The 20,719-nt window shown below is 39.2% G+C and overlaps 1 protein-coding gene across 2 annotated transcripts in view; it reads right to left on the bottom strand.

Annotated features, from left to right (window-relative positions):
- Positions 1-4,925: 4,925 nt before the first annotated feature.
- Positions 4,926-20,719, bottom strand: part of LOC121884003 (thyroid hormone receptor alpha) — a 130,268-nt gene continuing 114,474 nt past the window's right edge. For both annotated transcript variants that reach the window (XM_042392487.1, XM_042392488.1), the window contains 5 exons: positions 17,124-17,271; positions 14,172-14,377; positions 11,083-11,229; positions 8,063-8,321; positions 4,926-5,352 (listed from right to left, as the gene is read on the bottom strand). In XM_042392487.1, the coding sequence (XP_042248421.1) occupies positions 5,102-5,352; positions 8,063-8,321; positions 11,083-11,229; positions 14,172-14,377; positions 17,124-17,271 (1,011 nt within the window). In that variant the 3' untranslated portion in view covers positions 4,926-5,101. The remainder of the gene's footprint in view (positions 5,353-8,062; positions 8,322-11,082; positions 11,230-14,171; positions 14,378-17,123; positions 17,272-20,719) is intronic.

Raw genomic sequence — 20,719 nt, 5'->3', positions numbered from 1 at the left:
CAAATTCAATCTAATCAATTAAAAATGACACTGTTAAAAACCAGATTTAAAGAGTTTATTGGATTTGCCTGCTGTCTGAACATAACATTATTATAGCTAGCTTCGATGTCCAGGTAAAATGGCTTTTTGGTCAGGAGGGTATTCACTGACTATTGGTCTGTCTCTCTGCTATGCTGGTGCAACTGATCATGGCTGAAGGCAGTGTGCTCTGTGGTGCTGGTGTGTTTTTTTGTATTTAAAGAGGACAGGGGGGGGATTTCTCCAGTGATCATTTGGCTGAAAGACAGAAGAAGAGAGAGAGAGAGAGAAAGAGAGAAAGAAAGAGAGAGCGAGAGAGAGGGACAGACAGACAGATAGACAGACGGAGAGGCTGTGCTGCCAGCTCAAATCTAAATCTCAATTCATGACGCTATGTGCATCAGACCTGATCTCATCTTTCTAGTTCCGAAACAGGGAAAAAAAGAAAGAGATTTAGTTCTGGTTAAGGTACTGTCTTGTGCTAAGTAAAGTGACCTCAAAAAGGTGGGTAAACTCTGAAGGTTAGTTGGTGATCACCACAAGGCAAACAAGCATCATAAAGAATTACAATGCCTAGACTCAACTGATGCATATTTTACAAATATAAATACAGACAGGTGGGTAAACTGCTTTCTGACAAGTCCACCCTCTGCTACATGATAGGTCAGACAGATTCATCATCTGATTTGAGCTGGCAGCATCAATTCAGCCACTGATAGCACTAATGCCACATACAACAACTGTCACATTTATATATATATATATATATATCTATATATCTATAAATATATGTTTCTATATACTGTATCATGTCTATTTGTATTAGCGGCCTCTGTGAGGCACATGAACATGTCAGAATTACTAAGCCTGTGGTTCCTTGTCTGAGCCATGACCCGGTTGCAGCAAGGCTTGCGTTCACAGTGATAGTGAGCAGAGTATGGTACAAACACAGCAGGCCTGGAGACGGCAGGTGTGAAACTGTACTGCTTGATCATCCTATTGCTGTGTATGTGTGTGTGTGTATATATCCCTGTATAATCAGCGCTTATGGTTCTATTTAAATACCCTGCAACATAGATTAGTAACACTGAGAGTGGCGGCGCCAAAAGGCCATGACACAGTCCTTGTTGGTTTCAACAGGTAATCCAGAGATGAGATAACGGAGATAACGGTGTGTGGTTTTATGTGCGTGTGTGTGCTCTCACAGCGACGGACTGAGATACTTTAGAGAATATTATTAAGACTACTAAAGACAGGCAGGAAAAGGAAAGATGTTGGAGGAGGGGGTAAAGGAAGGGGCTGAGGGCTACTAAGGGATACAGACATTGTGGTTTTAGTGCAACAGAAAAAAACCTGATAGTTATTTGTAGTGGATGGCAATTTGGGATATGGTTGGTGGAGCTTATTTCAGCAGTGTTGAATTCATAGTGTAAGTTTCTGGGATCGGACAGTCGCTCAGAAAGCCTTTTTAAATGGTTTGGTGTCCATTTCTGCAGCGACGGCGAGGGAAGGATCTGGAGAAAATAGGGTCCATTTGTGTGTGGCGGTTTGCTATTAGCTTGGCCCGAGTCACATCACTACTCGCCACAGTCGTCCACACGTGCCGTTTCCCTCCTCTCGGCCGGGATGAAACCGTATCCACAGGCGAATACTGCTGACTCACTTGCTGTTTATTTCGCATACCTCCCAGTCACCACCACAGTAGTCCGTTGGCCTGATCCAATCAGGCCAAAATGGCTTCCACTGGAGTCCCAGCTTCCAGCTGTCACTGTACCCTGACAGCTTCCTTTAGGTTCAGTCGGCATCGTCACAAAGTCACCCCTGCCCTCAGTGTCATTTCAGGTTTCCTAAATAAAAACAGAATCCAAAGTGACTGTTGGTCCCACGCGGTGTGTGATAAAAATGACTTCTGCCATGTCAGCTGTCAAATGTTGATCCATGGATGGCCTGGGTAAAAGAGCTGCCGCACACTGTCGGTGGAGCGACACACTCAACAGGTCCACGTTGGCAACTCCTTTGTACACTGTGTGTAATTATATGTATATATTTATATATGTGTGCATGCATGTGAGAGTGTTGCAAACGGAGGGGCAGCTGCACTGAGATGAGAGGTGAGGTAGAATCTGTCGGTTTCAGGCGGGACTTGAAACAGGTACAAGTGACGGGGGGAGCGCTCAACCTATCAGAAGACAGAGGGAGGTGAGGAGGCGGGGCTACGGTGTGATAGACAGGGCGGGGCTCACATACACACATGGGGCCAGGAAGTGTGGTGGTGCAGCCCAGTGGTTATTTAGGGAGGAGGAACACAACAACTGAGGTAACACATCAAAAAACTATTGAACGGGTGTGTGTGTGTGTGTGTATGCATGTGTGTGTGAGGTAATGACAACAGGAGGTATGTGTTGGAGAGGTATTCTAGCAATATAAAGTATATTCATATACTGTATGTGAGTACTCTAGAGAAGCCTAGATTACTTGCCAGTGTTCATGATTAACATGATGTATCAGTTTTCAAGTCATATTGTGACTACATGTATGTTATAATTAGTTTATTTTAATTAGGTTTTCATTTGAGATTGTGATCTAACAATTTTTTTTAACTACACTTAGTGACACTGTTCAATAATTAGTCTTTTAAAAGTAGTGGAAACACTTCCTATGCAGCCTATAGCTACAATACACTTATAAACTTCATAATGCTTCACAACAATATGACAACAATCGTGTCTCACACCTGCTCAGTATGACTCGACTCATTTTTCATGAAATGAGTGTTATGAATAAAACAATGCTTTCTGTTAACGTACTGAAAGAAGGGTTGTAGCAGGCTATCATGAATCTTACCTCTTACAGTCTACAGTAAGAGTATGTTGATACGTAACAAACACACGTTAATTACTCTGACAGCAAAGCCACAGAAGTAAATGGAAAAACAGTAGTGGTGTCACGCTAACATGCTAGCAATGACGATTTTAAACCTGCAAGAACTGAGTTTTTGGCCATTTAGGAGCAGTGGAAACAAACTGTGGACGCAACACTAACATTATTGTCACCATTTATGTTGAAGTGGTGAACTTGTTAGCAAACAGTTGTATATTTACACATCCAGCAGTTATGGAGCACCATTAGCATTCATTTGTAGTTTCTGGCCACCTGGTGAATTTTAGCCCAGTCTCTATTTAGCTCTGTTTTTGACCAACTCCTGAGAAAAACATCTGGCTCTTTAGCTGCTAAATGCTCCACTAAGTTTAGCAGCTAGTCGCTAACTGTGTCCGTCTTGTCTATCACTTTTTCTACAGATTTAACAAACAAGGTAATGTATTAAATAGTGAGCTTAAAGGTGTTTCTTCCTATTTCCAGTCTTCATACTAAGCCAAGCTAACCAATTGCTAGCTTCATATTAAAGCGACATAAGTGTGGTATGGATCTTATTTAACCATCGGAAAGAAAGCAAAAGATGCCAAACTATTCTTTTAACTTAAAGCAAACAGCAAGCATTTACTGTATAATTTAACATAATATACTGTAGAACAGAAACCTCACCATCCAAGCTATAAATACATTCTTACTTGAATTAGACACTGACTGCCACAACCACAGAAAGCACCATGATGTTCATAACATCTTTATAACCCATTATAATGATACATATAATGACTTATAACTGACTTATGTCTTATAACTGCAGTTATATGACATCATAATGCAGAAAAAGCTGACAGCAACTGATAATGCATTATAATGTGTTGAGTCAAGTCAATTTTATTTGTATAGCCCAATATCACAAATTTGCCTCAGAGTGCTTTACAGTCCGTACAGCAATACAACATCTTCTGTCCTTAGACCCTCGACTCAAATAAGGAAAAACTCCCTAAAAAAACCCTTTAATGTGGAAAAAATTCAAGAAACCTCATGAAGATTAACAGAGGAGGGATCCCTCTCCCAGGACGGACAGACGTGCAATAGATGTGTGTACAGAATACAACACAAATTACAGAATACAGCACTGAACAGGATAACAAAATGATAATGGATTTGAAAATATATATCAAGAATGTGTTGAAGAGTACGCCAAGCAGCTTCCAGGTGCAACCTTCATCAACATGTCACTCAGGTATGTCTAAACACATTATAGATACAGGCTTCAAACAAAGTGTTCCCGCTGTAAATTCTCCTAACACTAGCAGAGAGGTACGTGGGTAAATGAGGACTGCATGGCTCTGTGTTTTCTCATTAGACTACCACCGTCCACACAATAAATGAGAAAATACATTTTGCAAGCTATGAGGTAAAAGTGTAGGGGTGTTTTTTTTTTGTGCACGTGCGTTTTGAGAGTGTGTGTGTGTGTGTGTCTCTGTGTGTACGTGAGACAGAGAGAGATAGAGAGGTCAGTACGTGAGGGAGGTAGGTTGACGAACATTCACGGGGCCTCGGCAGACTGAGGGTTGGGCTGCACGCGCACACGGAGGATGCAGTTGCAGTAAAGGTGATGTGAGGGAGGTGTGTGTGTGTGTGTGTGTGGAGGGGGATTTCTGAGGAGCTAATGGTTAAGTCCCAGAAAAAAACCAAAAAAACAACCACACATTTGTGAAGCGAGAGGTGGATGTGGGGGGAGTATAGAAACATGACCAAGCCCCTCAGTGTGCATTAATACGGAACGGAGTACAGCTGTTTGTCCACACCTGTGTCACGGGAATTAGAAGGCCCATACAGGTGTGATGACATTTGTGTTTGCATATAGATATACTGTGTGTTTGGACTCTTAAATCTTTGAATAACTATAAATGTACTGCGTGTGTGTACCTTTCAGAATGTCAGTGTGTTTCTCGCAGTTGATGATGTGTGTGTGCTGGTGGCAGGTGGTGGGTCTTGTAGGTGACTGATTAAAAAAAAAAAAAAAAAAAAAGGACAAAAAAAACAAAGTTCACAGGGCGTGTTCCCACTGAAGAAAAAAAATCCAGTTTTTCTTCTCTTTTTCCAACCTCCCTGCACACGTCCTCTTTCACCAAAGCCACCCCATTTTATTTCCTTCTGTGTCCAGGGTTCTTTTAGGGGGGTGCCTTGGTTTCGAAGCGTTTCCGACTCACACTTCCTGGTCCTCGAAGACCTCCAGGAAGAGTGGGGGAAAGAGTTCGTTGGGACACTCCACCTTCATGTGGAGGAAGCGGCTGGCGTGGCAAGCTCCAATCATACGCAGGTCTGTCACCTTCATCAGCAGCTTGGGCCAGAAGTGGGGAATGTTGTGCTTGCGGTAGTTGATGTAGTGCTCGAACGCCAGCAGGTAGGCCTCTTGGCACTGCTCGATCTTCTTCACGCTGGTCAACCCTGAACGGTCTGAAGTGATAAATGAGAGAGAAAGAATTACATTCATGTAATTTCCACACATAGTTTCCCTTGAAGTACAGATTAGACATTTATATCAATACATCAGCATTGTGGGAAATATGCTTTTTCTTGCTAAGAGTTAGATGACAGGATTGATACCACTGTCATGTGTGTGTTAAATGTGAAGCTACATCCAGCAGCTGGTTAGCTTACATACAAACACATACAGTCTCTTGCTCTTCTTCTCCCTCTCACTTACCCACCAAACACACACACACACACACACACACACACTCTCTCTCTTCCCTACTAGGCCATATTTATATTTTTATCAGAAGTATTTATCTATTTATCACTTATGTGTAATACTGCACTTGCGCACCAATGTGCAATATAATGTATATTTGTATATATATATGTATATTTTTCATCTTGAATCATGGCGAGGTTGCCTGGCGACCGGCTGAGACTTGCTCCTGGCCAAGAAATCATCCTGCGTAGAACCTCCTGTAAAACCACAAGGTGTCTTTTTGAGATATTACGTGTTCATTAGTCAGCTTTAGAGGTGATGGTAGGCGGTAGCTTCCTGTATAACATACAGATAGGAGAGTAGTATCGATCTTATCATCTAACTCTAAGCAAGAAAGTGAAGAAATGCATTTTGCAAAATGTCAAACTATTCCTTTAAGGGAGTGTTAAGGGAGGCTAATGCCTGCAACAGTTAAGGAATGTAAATGGATCTGGCTTTATTTAGCTGAAGCTGATCCATTAAAAAAGGCCTGGATTGACCCTGATCCTGATCCTGCAGCACAGCTGTGGATATCTCTAGTAATTCTTTAAGGACTAATCTGTAAAATGTTTTTTTCTGATTTTGACTCTAAATTTGCTGCTAAGTGGTCACCACTCGCATTAAAATGTGCATATTCAGATTTGCATGGCCTGCCAATCACACAGTGCAGGCAGTAAGTCTTTTCTTTGTCATATAATATAATCTTAACATTTTTAGGTATTATTTTTCATTGTGTGCTCAGCTATGCTGTCTATCACTGCTTGCCTTAAGTGCCCAGTTCTTGTCCTTTCCTTGTCCTCACACTGTTCAGTCCCACAAACTGCTTGCATGACAGGATTAGACAAGATTATTCTCATTCAGATAATTCGAGTCCCAGTGAAATGGAAGTTGAGACGGAAGTCTTTAGCTTCTGTACTGTGACGTACTTCCCAGTCAAACAGAATATTTGAGCAGTGCACAGTTACAAGAGGGATTTAAATCAAATCCTTTGCATTTGATTGGACTGCTAAAAGTGGGTGGGGCTTACAAGTTTATTGTGATACTGAGCTGCAGAGAGAAAGTGAGCTACAGAGGACCGTTGGCTTTACACATACCTCCTCACCTGTTGGTAAATCAGGAGGAGGATGAGGGAGAGATGAGTGAATTAGAGTTCTGGAAATGGAAACAAAGTTTTTGCCCACTGATATCCAAACACACATCTCTTCCCATATTGCTCTGTTAACTATTATGACCCACACATGGAGAAGTGTGATTTCATATGACAGGTGTGGCTAGCTCAAATTTAATTGGATTAGATGAACTTTTATTTACAAAAGTTCATCCCTGAGTGCAGGATGAGTCATTTTACAGGAAGAGAAAAGAAAAAATACTCTGATATTGATTTTTTGACATATATTTGGCATCTAACAAGAGATAAATGAACAATGAACACAGGGACACAGGATTTAAACTGGGAAAATGTATTTTTCATTTCACTGGGAATTTAAATATGTTAAAATAATAAAGACAACATGATGTTTTCCCAGGACTGACTGTTCATTAAATAACTTGAAACTAAATAATCAAACAATTTACCTGTAATTTAATAACCAATAATTAGAAAAGAATCATTTTATATTTCTATAACTTATAAAAAATTCAAACAATTTTGAGAGTAATGGTTATTATTGTAATAATCAACAAAATGCTTTGTTTTCAAAAGTGAGAATGTGTCAGTTAACTCCCTCCCAAAATTTTAGACAACCTTCAAAGTATTTAATAATCAGGAAACTAAAAATGTGCTGTAACAATTAATTTCTAGTCTAGGCCAAATTCCAAAAAAACACTGCATCCTAAACTTTCCATAATGCGGCCTGATAGCATCTTTCATAAGACCTTCTTAACTGGTAAATGCTCACATCTGTCAAACATTGTAATGCAGGTTTGCTCTTAAACATTTGTAATCTCCAAGCCCAAGATGAGACATCACCAGAGTTATTTGTTAAAACTCCTCCAGACACTCAGACTGTTATCGCAGTCTGAGTGATACTCCTCGTGACTATTAAAATGATTTGGATGTGTAAAATTGTTCCACTTTAATGTAGCAAGACCCACGCCTTGTTCTGACAGAGGGTATGACATCATCGGCGTAAAGAGACAAGCTACTTGGCACGTTTATGTGAAAAGATAAAAAGTGAATTCTGTGCACCAGTTAAGTGATCTGAGCTTAGAGGCAGAAAAGCCTTCTCTCATTGTATTATTTATGTGTCAGTTATTGAATATTTTACTAGTTTTTGCCAGTATCTATTATTCTGAGCCAGAGGGAAACTCTCCTGTAAAGACATACAAAAATACCAATGCAATGACAAAATACTAAAACAAAAAGATCAGGCATCTTTGCACATCGGAAGTCTTCACAAGCAGTTTATGAGAGCATTCCTTATTCTTCACCTGAGCTCATGAGCAGCACGGCTTGCATCAGCGCCACCTCCGAGTCATCCAGGTTAAACTGGGAAAGGCTCTTGCCCAAATCAAAGATGGCGTCCGACACCACGCCCAGCCCTCCGTTCTTCAGCTGCTCGCGTTTCACGGCCATCTCGCCGTTTAGCGTCAGCGTCTCGCTCTCTGGGTCGTAGCGTACAGCGGCGCGCAGCGACATGATCTCCATACAGCAGCCCTTCAGCAAGATGATCTGGTCTTCACATGGCAGCTGGGAAATCATCATCAGTCATCAGTGAATAATATGACAGGACATGAAATGAATATATAAAACAATTTAATTCTAAAAGATAGATAAATAAATACAAATAAGCAAAACTGAACTGTACGATTAGTCACACATAACAGAAGAAAAGTCACAAAACTTTACAAACTTTGCAAAGACAGCAGCCTATAGATAGTATTTAATTATTTGAAAGTGCAATCGTCTTCAATAAAATAAACCAAAGAAATATATTTTCATTATCAATGTGATTGTGACAGTTGATTTTGGGGACACTACACTGTATAACAGTGAAGTTATTGAATATTTTTTGTAGTATCTCTTTTGAGATGCACTTTTTAGACAGTCCCTGCACACTTGTCTCACAACTGACTGTACATAGAGAACAATGATATTAGTCCAGCTCGAAAACACTGAATATTAGGTTATAGCTTGTGGTCTACCTTACTATGGTAGGAAAGAGGCATTGTTTGTGTTTTAACAACATTTTTCTCATGAGTTATTGAGCTAGAAAGTTTGAATATGTTAATATATTTCCAGCTTTACTGAGGTGCTCTTTGGTGCCCCCTCCGGCACTTGGTGCCCTATGCACAGTGCATGATGCATGATTTTTTTTTTTAAATTGATGGTTGTGCTAATTGCAAGCATCAATCCCTCAGCACATGGCAAAATTCAAGAAAAATCTACTTTTAAAATATACAGTATGACATGGGATCATAGCTTTCCTTCAACCCCCAACATAATTATCTTGGAGTGCTTCCTTGCAAAGAAAGGGTTATCATTTCCTATTCACAACAAATCTCCTGCCACACTTTATATAACCGGGAAGCCCCTACAATATACATGACTGCACTCAGTTAGGTAGAGCACAGGCGAGTGCGCACACACACACACACACACACACACACACACACACACATACAGCAGATCATTTCTGTAGAGAGCAGAGCAATATCACTGAGTGGTGAGTCATCATTTATCCATAGAGAGAGAGAGAGATGGGGAAAGTGGTTGATTATTATTGGGTGTCAACATGGCTTGACAAGCAGCATGACAAAGGTTGTATATACAGGAAGTAGCCAATCAACTGATCTCGCTTAGGTTAACAAGCTTGTTAGTCGGTTAACAGAGTTCATGAGACAAGTCTGGCATTAATGAGAACAAGCAATCACACAGCAGTAAGAAGTCAGACACTGTGTCCAAATTCACTGTTTTTCCTAGCAAGTGCATTATATTTACTTTCTGCTTTTAGTTTTACAATAAAGTTCCTTCAAATTTTAACACAGTGGACTGAATGTCTGTAGAATGTACAGTATTGACTGTTTTGATAGAATATGCAGATTACAGATATGAGACACTAATGGTTAAGTGTCTCAATCTTATTGCTCACTATAAAAGTTGAATATAAAATCAACTTAAAGGGCTGATGTCTCAGTCATTTCTGAAACAACAGGTCTGTGATTTCAGGCAGAGAGACAAATGCAGGCTTCTCATTAGTAACTGGAAACCGTCGATTTTGCCGGCTGAAATGATAACTGTCATTAGCAGATTTGATCAGCTCTGACTAGCTAGCTGATTAAGCTAACGTTAACATTAGTATGGTCAAAAACAGTATCTCCAGCTGTTTTATGGGTCTGAAATATGCACTTGATAACTTCATGAAATCGTGCTAAAAGACTGAGGCTAAAATTAAAACTGTCCCAGGCAAAAAGTCAGCATCCTCACCAGCTGATGATCCATGTAGAGAACAAAAAAGAAACAGCGTTGTTCTTGTATTGCAGTGTAGAGCTAGTTAGTCCTCGTTTAATGATGTAGTACAAAGTATGATAAGTAAAACCCTAAGATTAGACTCTTATTTCAGTCTAACATCACACTGTTTAGCTGCTTAGCTTACATACTTGGACAAGCAAGACAGTGGTTAGATTTATGCTTTATTGCTCGTATTTTCAAACTGTATGCTTCTCTTTTAAAGTTTAAAATCTTCCAAATCCAATAAGCAATGAGCAGGACAGAGCCGCTAACATTACCCTAGATGAAGTAATGCTGGGTAAGCTAGTTAGCTGGACATGCAATGTTTGCAGTTTACGTTAGAGCAGAGAACAATACTGTTTAATTCATTCCTTACACTTTTGATCTTGTGTTTCTGGTTTTGGAAAGACTAAAAATAATAAAAGACACTACCCCCCAAACTCTTTAAATACCAAGAATTGCTACAGCCCCCTGCACACTGCTCCAGTATGTGGAGAAATCCAAAGCTCCACTAGTTTGAATGCTAAGCTATGATTGCAGGGGTTAAGAGAATAGTCAACTGATAAACTTTTGATATTTAGAGTGTCTTTTCTGAATAACATGCTATGTTGCAGGGGAAGTTATGTGTTTAACATGTCAGACATAGCAGTGCCAGCTTTAGGATTGAGTGCCCACAGACACCACCCATGCCAAAAATGTATGCACTAATGATACTGTGAGGCACTCTGTGTGAAAGCATCCATATGTTTTTTCAAACTACCATGTACCGAGGTTGATGATAGACTGCATGGAACCCACAAATAAGTTTGTGAGTTAAAACAGATTTAAAGTTAAGTGTAAAAATTTTTAGTAAAAGCAGCTGGTACGTGCCATATGGAAATTCAAGCACATATACACATGCTCTTTCACTCATTATCCGGACTAAACATAGTATGGGAAACACAAAAGCAAGAGACCTGTCTAGATAAGCACACACTCATACACACACCACTCAACCTACCTCAGAGAACATGGGCAATTTCTTGGCAAAGTCAACAACGCGTGTGATGGCGGGGGTCATGATCTTGGTGAATTCGCTGAAGGCTTCCAGGTCCACCTTGTCTCTGTCTGAAGTAGGCATCATTGGACCCTGCCCAATGTCATCTGACTAGAAACCAGACACCACACGGGTAACGTTATCATCCATTGGTTAAATGTAACAAGGAAACACTTTATTTGAAGAAGTTTGTGGAATAAAGAAGCTGTGACTGAATGCTCCAGTAGCTAGTAAGTTGACCTTTGAGCTTAGATTCTCCTTGATGTTTTTACTACATTACATTCTTTACATTTTACTGTTTTTCCAATGAGCGTGGACTCAATTTTGTTAAAGAAAGTTGCCAAAAATAATATCTAAAATTGAAATACTATGGTCCTTACATGGTTTATAAACTTATAAATAGCACAGAGTATAGACTATGACCATGAGGAGACTCACATGGCATGAGTCTGTAGGTAAATTGAACCCCACTGGTCTATAAAAGACAGTACAGACAGTAGACAGGGGAGCAGAGTAAATTAGGGGTTGAAATTCTTGTCTGTATTTGAGACATCATATGACTTTAAAAGGGTAACACAAAGATAGATAGATGAGCCATGTGCAGGAAAATGTAGACACATGTAGACAGTGTAGAAGGTTGTAGACATGGTAGCATATGACATATGATATCATAGACAGTCGCAGTGAAACCAAGGTTCCAGGGGTACCCAAAGAAACCCTCATTCCAAATCCTATTGACTTTTGTAATAGTGCAAAAAAGTCAAACTAAAAACTTGGTTCACTCCATATGCTTAGATAAGGATGGTAATTAAAAAAAGGTCTAATATCATTGTTTATTCACTATTTATGTTTTTTTAGCTGCCTTTAACAAACACCATTCCCTATAAGCCCTAGACCACCACAGGTTAAACATCACAGACCAACGAGAGGGGAGTCCATTGACGAGTCAAGGGGCTGCGGGTATTTTACATTTTGTTATACCAGCAGGATAGAGAGGACTGAACACTGTGGATGTTTTAGACAGCAGAGATTACAGCTAAAAAGTTGGAAAAATTACTTCAGAAGGGAGTATTGATGAATGTAATGGGTATGGACTTAACAAAGTTACAATGACGTGAGTACCTGCAATGCTACGCCAGTAAATTTACATAGGAGCTGTAGTTTTTTGTATGCTCATGAAGTAATTGTTGTTTAACTTTGTTAAAATTAGGTTTCAACTTCTTATAGCAAGTGCTGCAATGGAGCCAATTCATCTTAGAATAGGGAACATAAACGCCAGGAACATGCTTCATTTTTTCAAAGAGACAGATGAAAAAAATGCTGACTGAGAGATTGCACTGAGTTACAGAAGCTGGTGAAACAGAGGCTATCCTGCATGTGATGTCATGACTTTGGCTTTCTACAATGCAGGTATATAACATTTATGCTGATCTATCTTGACATTTTGCGACGCATGTGTAGCACTGTACGTAACAGCCTAATCTACTTAGCCAAAAAGACCTGAATACAAGAGAAGTCCTACCAGGTCAGAGTGCATCAGTGCCAAACACACAGAGCATAATTAATTTAAAGGCCTTTAGCAACCTCATCCAATCAGAGCAACTTCTATGTGCTACACCTGATTTAGCACCAGGGAGAACTGAGGTAAGAAGTTATCTAATTAACTGGGAGAATGTGGCCAACAGTGCGTGTTTCCATTCATAGCTACACAGCTGATGCCTATCCTGTTGTGAACAAATGGGAACTTGAGTGAGAGCTGTTACAGATAGCTTGAGGCAAAGCAGTCAGGAAACTCATTGATAGAGAGACTTTGTTAATCACTCCAGGGACATTTTTGAAATTATCGAATGAGGAAACAACTCTAAAATCTACAAAATCATGTATTGATGTTTAACAGTGATACAGTATTTACAAGATTATGGACAGCAATTTACAGTTGGGGCAAAACTATTCTGTCATTGTGATTTTTATTGAATGTATATAATCTTAGTAATTTATTTTTTGTAAATCTGAACACCTTTTCAGTGTGCCAAGTACAAGTGTAATGTAATGAAGTTACTGTAACAATAGAAAATACCTATCTGCTCTTTTCTGTTGGGCGTCCTTCACTCTCTTGTTTGCCTTCGACTGGTCATGCAACCCAAGCAATTTTTCAGCAGACCTTCAAAAACGGTATTTGATTGTAAACCTGTCTTTACCTTCATGGAATGGTTGCCTGGTAACTGACTGTAATCTGACCTTTGTTTCAAGGTAACCATTGGCGGTGTTGACACGTGCGCTTTGCACATAGCACCGGTCGCACGGGACAGCACAGAGGAAGTTGCTGATGAAAAAGAGTGCTGTTGAACCGGGTTATCTTGAAAATGAAAAGAAGTGGCTTTCTTTCATGTGTCAGCTTGATTTTTGAAGTGGAAACAACTTTCAACATACTGTGGGCGGAACATTTTTGAATAATGAGCTACATGAAAGATGGAGTGAAGTGCTGTGTGAATACTACAAGTAATTAGTGAAAATCAAAATGACGAATGAATGATGAAGGCTTACATGCTGAAATCCCAGAGAGTAGCCTGATTCAGATCCCCATCAATCAATATTAATAACTTCTTTTTAGTTTCTTGTTTTGCTTTCATGAATTAGAGGCCATACTTTTTGCTAGTGAAGAGGTGAACGTGCAGTACATTTTTCCTTCTTAATGCTTTAGTTTCCAGTATGTATGTGTACTAATATTCATTGCTATTAAAAGAAAGGGACAAAATGATTGATAACATGAAAATACTTTATATACTTTAATAGTTTAAACTACAGTCCTTTTACCAAACTTAAAAAAAACTACTATAAATGATGCTTTCAAAGATTATTTAATAATGGAAAGTGATATTTTAAAGAAGATATTTTTGGTTTAAAAACAAAGAGGTTACAAGCCAGCATGATGGAAATCTTTTATGCAAATAATACAAAGTAGCCACAACTGAGGTGAACATGTCAAAGAATGAAAATACATTGTGGTCATTATGAAGCTACAACACTCTGCCTGTTCAAAACTAAAAGCTTACCAAAAACTTGCGCTTCTGTTTCCAGCTGGAGCCTTGTGCATTGGTGTTTCGGTGAGCGTCGGTTACCATCCTGATCAGCTCCCACTCTGCAGTGTCCGGCTCCGGCCTCACCTGCAGCGTCCGCACCATCTCTTCCCTCTTCCTTTTTTCTCGATTCTCCTCGATGAGACGGCGCTTGGCCACGCGCTTCGACTCGTCCAACACCACTGATGGGTGAGAGGGTTAGGGTGGGGATTACATACAAGAGAGCGTTCAGGTGAGTTCATACAGAAGGGTTATCTATTTGCTTTTTAAGTGGTTTATCTGTTTATCTGTCTGTATTTGTGCTGATCTTAATGGTACTTTTTGTGTGTTTTGTTGCATGGTTATTTTTGTTTTGGTTGTGCTGGAGGGAGATTAAATGCTTGGGTTCATGAAGTTCTCAAGATTGAATTGTTGCCTTTTTTGGTGCTTAATATTTGCTCAATACTATTATATATTATGGCTGTTCGGAACAATTACAAATACTTTTGCCTTTGGATGTATTCTAGTTATGTTCTATCATGACCATGTTCTAAGAGTCTACAGCCTTGCTAGCTGCTCTGTGAGCCGTACAGAGGTGCTTTGTGCTAAATGCTCATACTGACAATGCTAACATGTTGATGTTTAGCAGGTATAATGTTACCATAGTCACTATATTAATTTAGCGTATTAGCATGCCAACACTTGGTAATTAGCACTAAAAACAAAATGCAGCTGAGGCAGATGGGGATATCATTAGTTTTGTGTCGAGTCAAGAGAACCAAAGTTATTATAATTCACTCTGAGGGGTGAATGTGAATGTCAGCACCACATTTCATGGTAATCCATTCAATAGTTGTTTAGATATTTAACTAAAAACCAGATATGCCAACCTCATGAAGGTTGTAGAGGGAAAGTCAGAGGTTAACCATGTTACCAGTAATTAGGGTTCATCATCTGGGGACCATGAATGACTGTACCAAATTTCATGTCAATCCATACAATATTTGCTGAGATGTTTCAGTCTGGACCAAAGTGGTGGACTGACCAACCAACTATCAGACATTGTCATCCTTTGAGCCACACAGCTAATGTGGCTGATAAAGAATAAGTTAATCTGTAAAACTCGGAAAAAACATCTGTGACGGGGGACTGTGAGTGGATGTTATTTGTCGGAGAGCTCTGACATAAAGGATCCTGTTGGCCACAGTGGAGGTTGTCAGCTTTTCAACTGTGAACAGCAGGGGTTTTTTTTCTAAACATACATTTTGTCCACTGTAACAAATGTTATATGACATGGCTAATAGTCATGTATGCACTGTGACTGGATGGCTCATTCAGTGAATGCAAAGCTTTGTGTATACTGGCGGGGGACTCTGTGGCGCGGGCCTGCACAGATGGTGTGCAAGCTATGAGAATGCACAGAGGCGTTTATGCTCAACACGTTGGTCCTTGCAGTATTCTCTGAACCGCCAGGGTGTAATATTCTGTGAATAAGTGTTCTTTGTTACCATTTCTGGACTTTGTTCTGCGTATCATGACATGGTTATGATACGCCATAGTTATTACAAAGTTATTTTAGTTTTGTTGCGTGGTCACTTTCTGAGAATAAGTAAATGAGAACACAAGTGCTATAAAGACACAAAATAAAGTACAATAGAGAGAGTGGAAGTAAAGAAAAGTAGGTTGCCTGGCAACAGTAGTAAACACCAACATGCCGCCAAACATTGCATTTGTGTAATGTATTTACTGTGGCTTGTCCATCTCTCTTTGCTTGATGAACTGGGACAGCCATCCCAGCTCCACCAGAATTGGTGAGATCACTTGTGCAGCCGTAAACCTAGCTTTACAATCACAGAGCTCTGCTATTTGAGTACTTGATTGCTACTTGCTTTGCACACATTTAACATGAACAAAAATGAATCACCTGCATTTGCGTCACATTTCTTGCAGGAACATGGACTACACATGTGAACTCCTAATGTGACAATAAAAGAGGAGCCTTATCTAAGAGAACATTTACTAGATATTCAACATTCTCAGAATTGAAGCAGGATGACCTTCAAAACATTCTGTGAAATATTGACAGGAAGTCCAAATCAACTGTCAGATGTAACAGAAGGATGGAGAAGGACTTTTTATTCGACATTTGGAGCTCTTATTCATGTGGGCGGAGGAACAAGATCAATTTAACAAACCCAAGGCTTTTTGCTTTGTGTTGCTTAATGCTAAATGTTGTAAAATACTGAACACAAGATTGTGTTTATGATACTCAGCAACAGTACTGAATAGATCTACACCCACACCTCAAAAATCTTATAAAAAACATTTTTTGTTGTATTATATATTTTGTTATTATTTGTGAACAGTGTATTCTTCACTGTCCTTCCAGGATGACTACAGTTGTGGTTGCAAGGAGATCTGTGATGTTGCTAAAAAGGTTTTTTTCAGGGTGGCCAGTTTGCATAAGTATGTGTGTGTACATGTCATGTTCTTTAGATATATCTAAAGTTGTTTTTATTCATTAGCCAGGCTTCCACTGTAACAAATTACAGCACAGAGATATAAAAGAACACTGCTGTTACAGTAAATAACACTCAAGTGACATAATTTAAGTGCAGCGTGGTGGAAGTGAGGTCCAGATGTTCTGAATTTGTGTTTTCATCAAATATCCAGAGGAAAGGAAACCATTTCCTTTATCCTCAGAATACTATTAAATTACTATAAATTAATATCATCCCATTACATAATGAGATTATGTTGTTGATTTATTTTTCATCTAAAATTAGTCATAGAGCTTTTGAAGAGCACTAGAAGTTAAAAATATTTCTGCTCTGTGATTCAAATGTGTTTTCAACGGTTGCATAGTGACAGTAGCAGCCATAACCACGTGAATCTCTTTGTAAATACCAGTAGTGAATGATAAGAATACATGAGCTTATAATAACTCACAGTCCATGGCCATCCCCACAGCGATGCACTTTTTAAAGCGGCACAGCTGGCACTGGTTGCGGGTGATTTTGTCAATGATGCAGCAGCCTTCATATTTACAGGAGTAAGCCGGGTGGAGGTTCTTCTGGATGGTCCTACGGAAGAAACCCTGAGGAGAGGAAAGGAAAGGGAGTGAGGAAAGAAAGACAGAGAAAGGAGAGAGGGAAAAAGAGAGAAATGAGCAAAAGTGCACAGAGACAGAAAGAGCATTCAGTGATTGAGGGAAATATGCAACTCCATAACCTCAAAATTAAATCCACCAATTAAATGTCCTTGTATTTTGATTGGCATCAAACAAGTGTATTAAATGGGTCACATCACATGGCAGGCTGGTGATTGTGTGGCGGGATCCTGCCAAGAATGGTTCACTAATGAAATAATGGCATGACTGAACGTCTCTCGCTTTTGTACAAGACAGTTGGGGAGCAGTTAGACTAGAGTCCCACTGCGGAGGTGCTTTACAAAGATGATTTTAAGCAGAGAATAATCGAGAAGGAAGGTAAGAAGCTGTGCTATGAAATGAAATGCTGTGCTATTCTGTAAAATCTTTCTGAATACATATTAAAATAAAGTGCATAGCAAGCAAAAAAACATGGTCACTCCCCAATCCATCATAGCTCAAAGGTAGAACCGTGAAACCTACAAAGCAGCTTCACAATAATACCATCAATACAATATGGGACTTTTGTAGGTTTGTGTATCCCTGAAGGGAAAAAAAAAACAAAATTAATTTCTGCTTTTCAGCACCACTGCAGGATTTCAGTTTGTCTCATTTCCCTTGTGAGTAGAGCAGGATCATAAAGGAATAGCTGAAGCCATTGTTAAATGCCGTGGACAGGCTGCTCTACAGGACGCCAATCACTGGATATCAACACCCACACCTGCCATCAAGAAGCCTTCTGCTTAGTCATTACTCTACAGTTCATTTGAAAAATAATCCACTTCCATTTTGCATTGAAAGCTGAGTATCAAACATGAATTCTGTATTCTATATATTATATTCTAGTTTTTAAGACTTAGCAACATTTTTTCAACCTATATATAACATGTACTTTGCATCACAATTTACAATTGTCCAATGCACACCATTTATTTTTTGACGAACATGTTTTTTTTCCAACTTCCAGGCAGCTGTTGGCTTCAGTTCAATAAAGAATGTCAGTAAAATACATTTTCGGAGACTTGAAATCTGTTGAGAAGGATAATCCATAACACTGAACTTTCCGACACTCATCTGACATCTGAACGGCTACTGAACAGCGTGAAAAATAGCTGTTGGGAAATCAATCCCAGACAGGGAAGAATAAGCACACACAAACAGCTTAACAGCAGTAATGGTGTGAATTTAACAGCTCTTCTAGTAAGCACCTTGTTGGTCTGAATACTTCATTTTTCTCTTTCTCTCTGCCATTGTCCTGTGTTATTGGCACAAAGGCAACATTTATACTTTGCCACACGAATAATCAGATGCAAAACAAGGGAGAATTGCTCTCAAGTTTAAAACTTTATGGGCTTATTTGTGCTGTAAAATGATTAGCACAATATCATTTGTGAGTCAGAACTTGAGAAGGGGCAGATAGCAGTTAGCAGCTGCAATAAAATCTTTGTGAATTTGCCTCTCAGTTACCTTCTTTTCAGAAACACACATCTTAAAGTCATTTTCACTACAAACTTTAGTCCCATATTCAGTAAAGAAAGAAGGCAGACCCTCCCACAGTCATTTTATCACAAAGTAAATGGAAGACAACACAACTACTGATTCAAATATAATTATTTCACAGTATGGTCCGATCATGCACGATACACCTATATGGTGTTTCTGTGGTGCTATCAACATATAAATATAAATCAACACCTACAGCAGAACTCCCATTACCCTCTTACATAAAGTATAAGCTTTAGTCAGTTAGCTTTTTTTTATTTCTCCATCTTCTTCATCAAAGTAATTTAAAATGTCACAAGCCAATAATTGGAAGTATGAGAAAAGGTGAAGTGCTTCTTTTGTCATATGGTGAACACTGGATCAATTCTGAGAGGAGCATTTTCTTTTTGCCAAAAAGGTCACTTAATTGGCCAAAATTGACCAAACTGTATTAAATGGACTTGTCCTGAGACAAATGAACTGAAGGGGTAAAAGCTGGCTGATATTTGAGGAGATTTAAGTGATACAGACAATTTGATTTGAATGTTGACAGACTACCTACACACCTTTAATGTTTGTACCCCTAACAAACTTGACTGTGGCATTTAGTGGGAATTCCTGATTAAGTAGAGGTTGATCATTGCAGATCAACAAATTCCATTCAAGTGAATACAAAAGGCTGTTGTAGAAGCCTTTAATTGGTTAATTCGATCAGGAAAATTAAGTTAGCTACAACAATGCATGAAGCTTAGCAAAAGTTCAGGCTTTATATCCTCGCTCTCTCTGATTTATTATTTTTTACCACCACTTCAGTCAGATGACTGTGGGCTTTCCAGTCTGATTCAGTCACTGACTCTTTTAACCAATCTTCATGCTGCTGTCACACTTAATATGGTTCCCTTTTGGGCTGCTATCTGCTATCATTTATTTCAGTACTGTACTGTGTACCTCCACCTAAAGTCAGACACCACAGATCCAGCTCCAGGTCCAGTTCTGTGCATTCAGAACCTGCTCCAGCTCACATCCATCCAGCTCTTCAGTCAGAAGCTCAGTCTTTTCTGATCTTTATCACCGTTCAAAGTTCACAGTAATTTTTGAAAAAGTGGCTTCTCGATTTCAGACTGAGATAGACGCAAGCAACCTCCCATGTCTAGTCACTGGCAGATTTAATCAGCTGTAGCTAACTAGCTAATTAAGCTAGCATTGGCTTCATGAGTTGGTTGAACAGCTGACTTTCTAATGTTTCAAACCTCAGGTTTTAAAACCCTGCAAAAAGGGTCTTAAATATGCACTTAGCTACATAGATAATATTGTGCCAAAAGCTAAAGCTATGCATGTCCCAGCCAAAAAGTCAGCAACCTCATTGCAGTGTAGAGTTCAGATTAAAAGCATGACAAGGAAACATGACCCATTCTGACCTGTTGAGCTGCTTAGCTTACATACTTCTAACAGCAAGATTAGATTTCTGCTTTATTGTTCGTATTTGTGAAACAGTATGTTTCACTTTTAACATTAAAAGAGAAAAGGCTTTTCAGGATAGAGGACTAACCGCTGTGTTTGGTGAACGTAACACTATCTGGGCTGACAAGTTTTGCTGGGGATGTGTAAACTTCCCTAAATTCAATCAAGAACAGAGCCTCTAACATTAGCTTGAACTCTGATATCATAGCATCTGGGGCTGCCAAATAGTGATACTACACAGTGAATGTGTTAGTCGTGAACTGTTTTAAAAATGTAACTTGTAACCTCAAAAATAATGCAGTATGAAATGCAAATAAAGCTGGGCATGCTAACTTTTGCAGCTAAAGCAGACAAACATAATGTTTAACCCATTCTTTACACTTTTGCTCTTTTGTTTTTGATTTTGGACAGACAAAAAAAAATAAAGAAACCACCATCCAAACTCTTTATACAT

Source organism: Thunnus maccoyii, chromosome 18 (assembly GCF_910596095.1).
Source record: "Thunnus maccoyii chromosome 18, fThuMac1.1, whole genome shotgun sequence".
Lineage (NCBI taxonomy): Eukaryota > Metazoa > Chordata > Actinopteri > Scombriformes > Scombridae > Thunnus > Thunnus maccoyii.
Note: the sequence above shows the minus strand (reverse complement) of the source record. Positions and strands in the feature narration are given on the sequence as shown.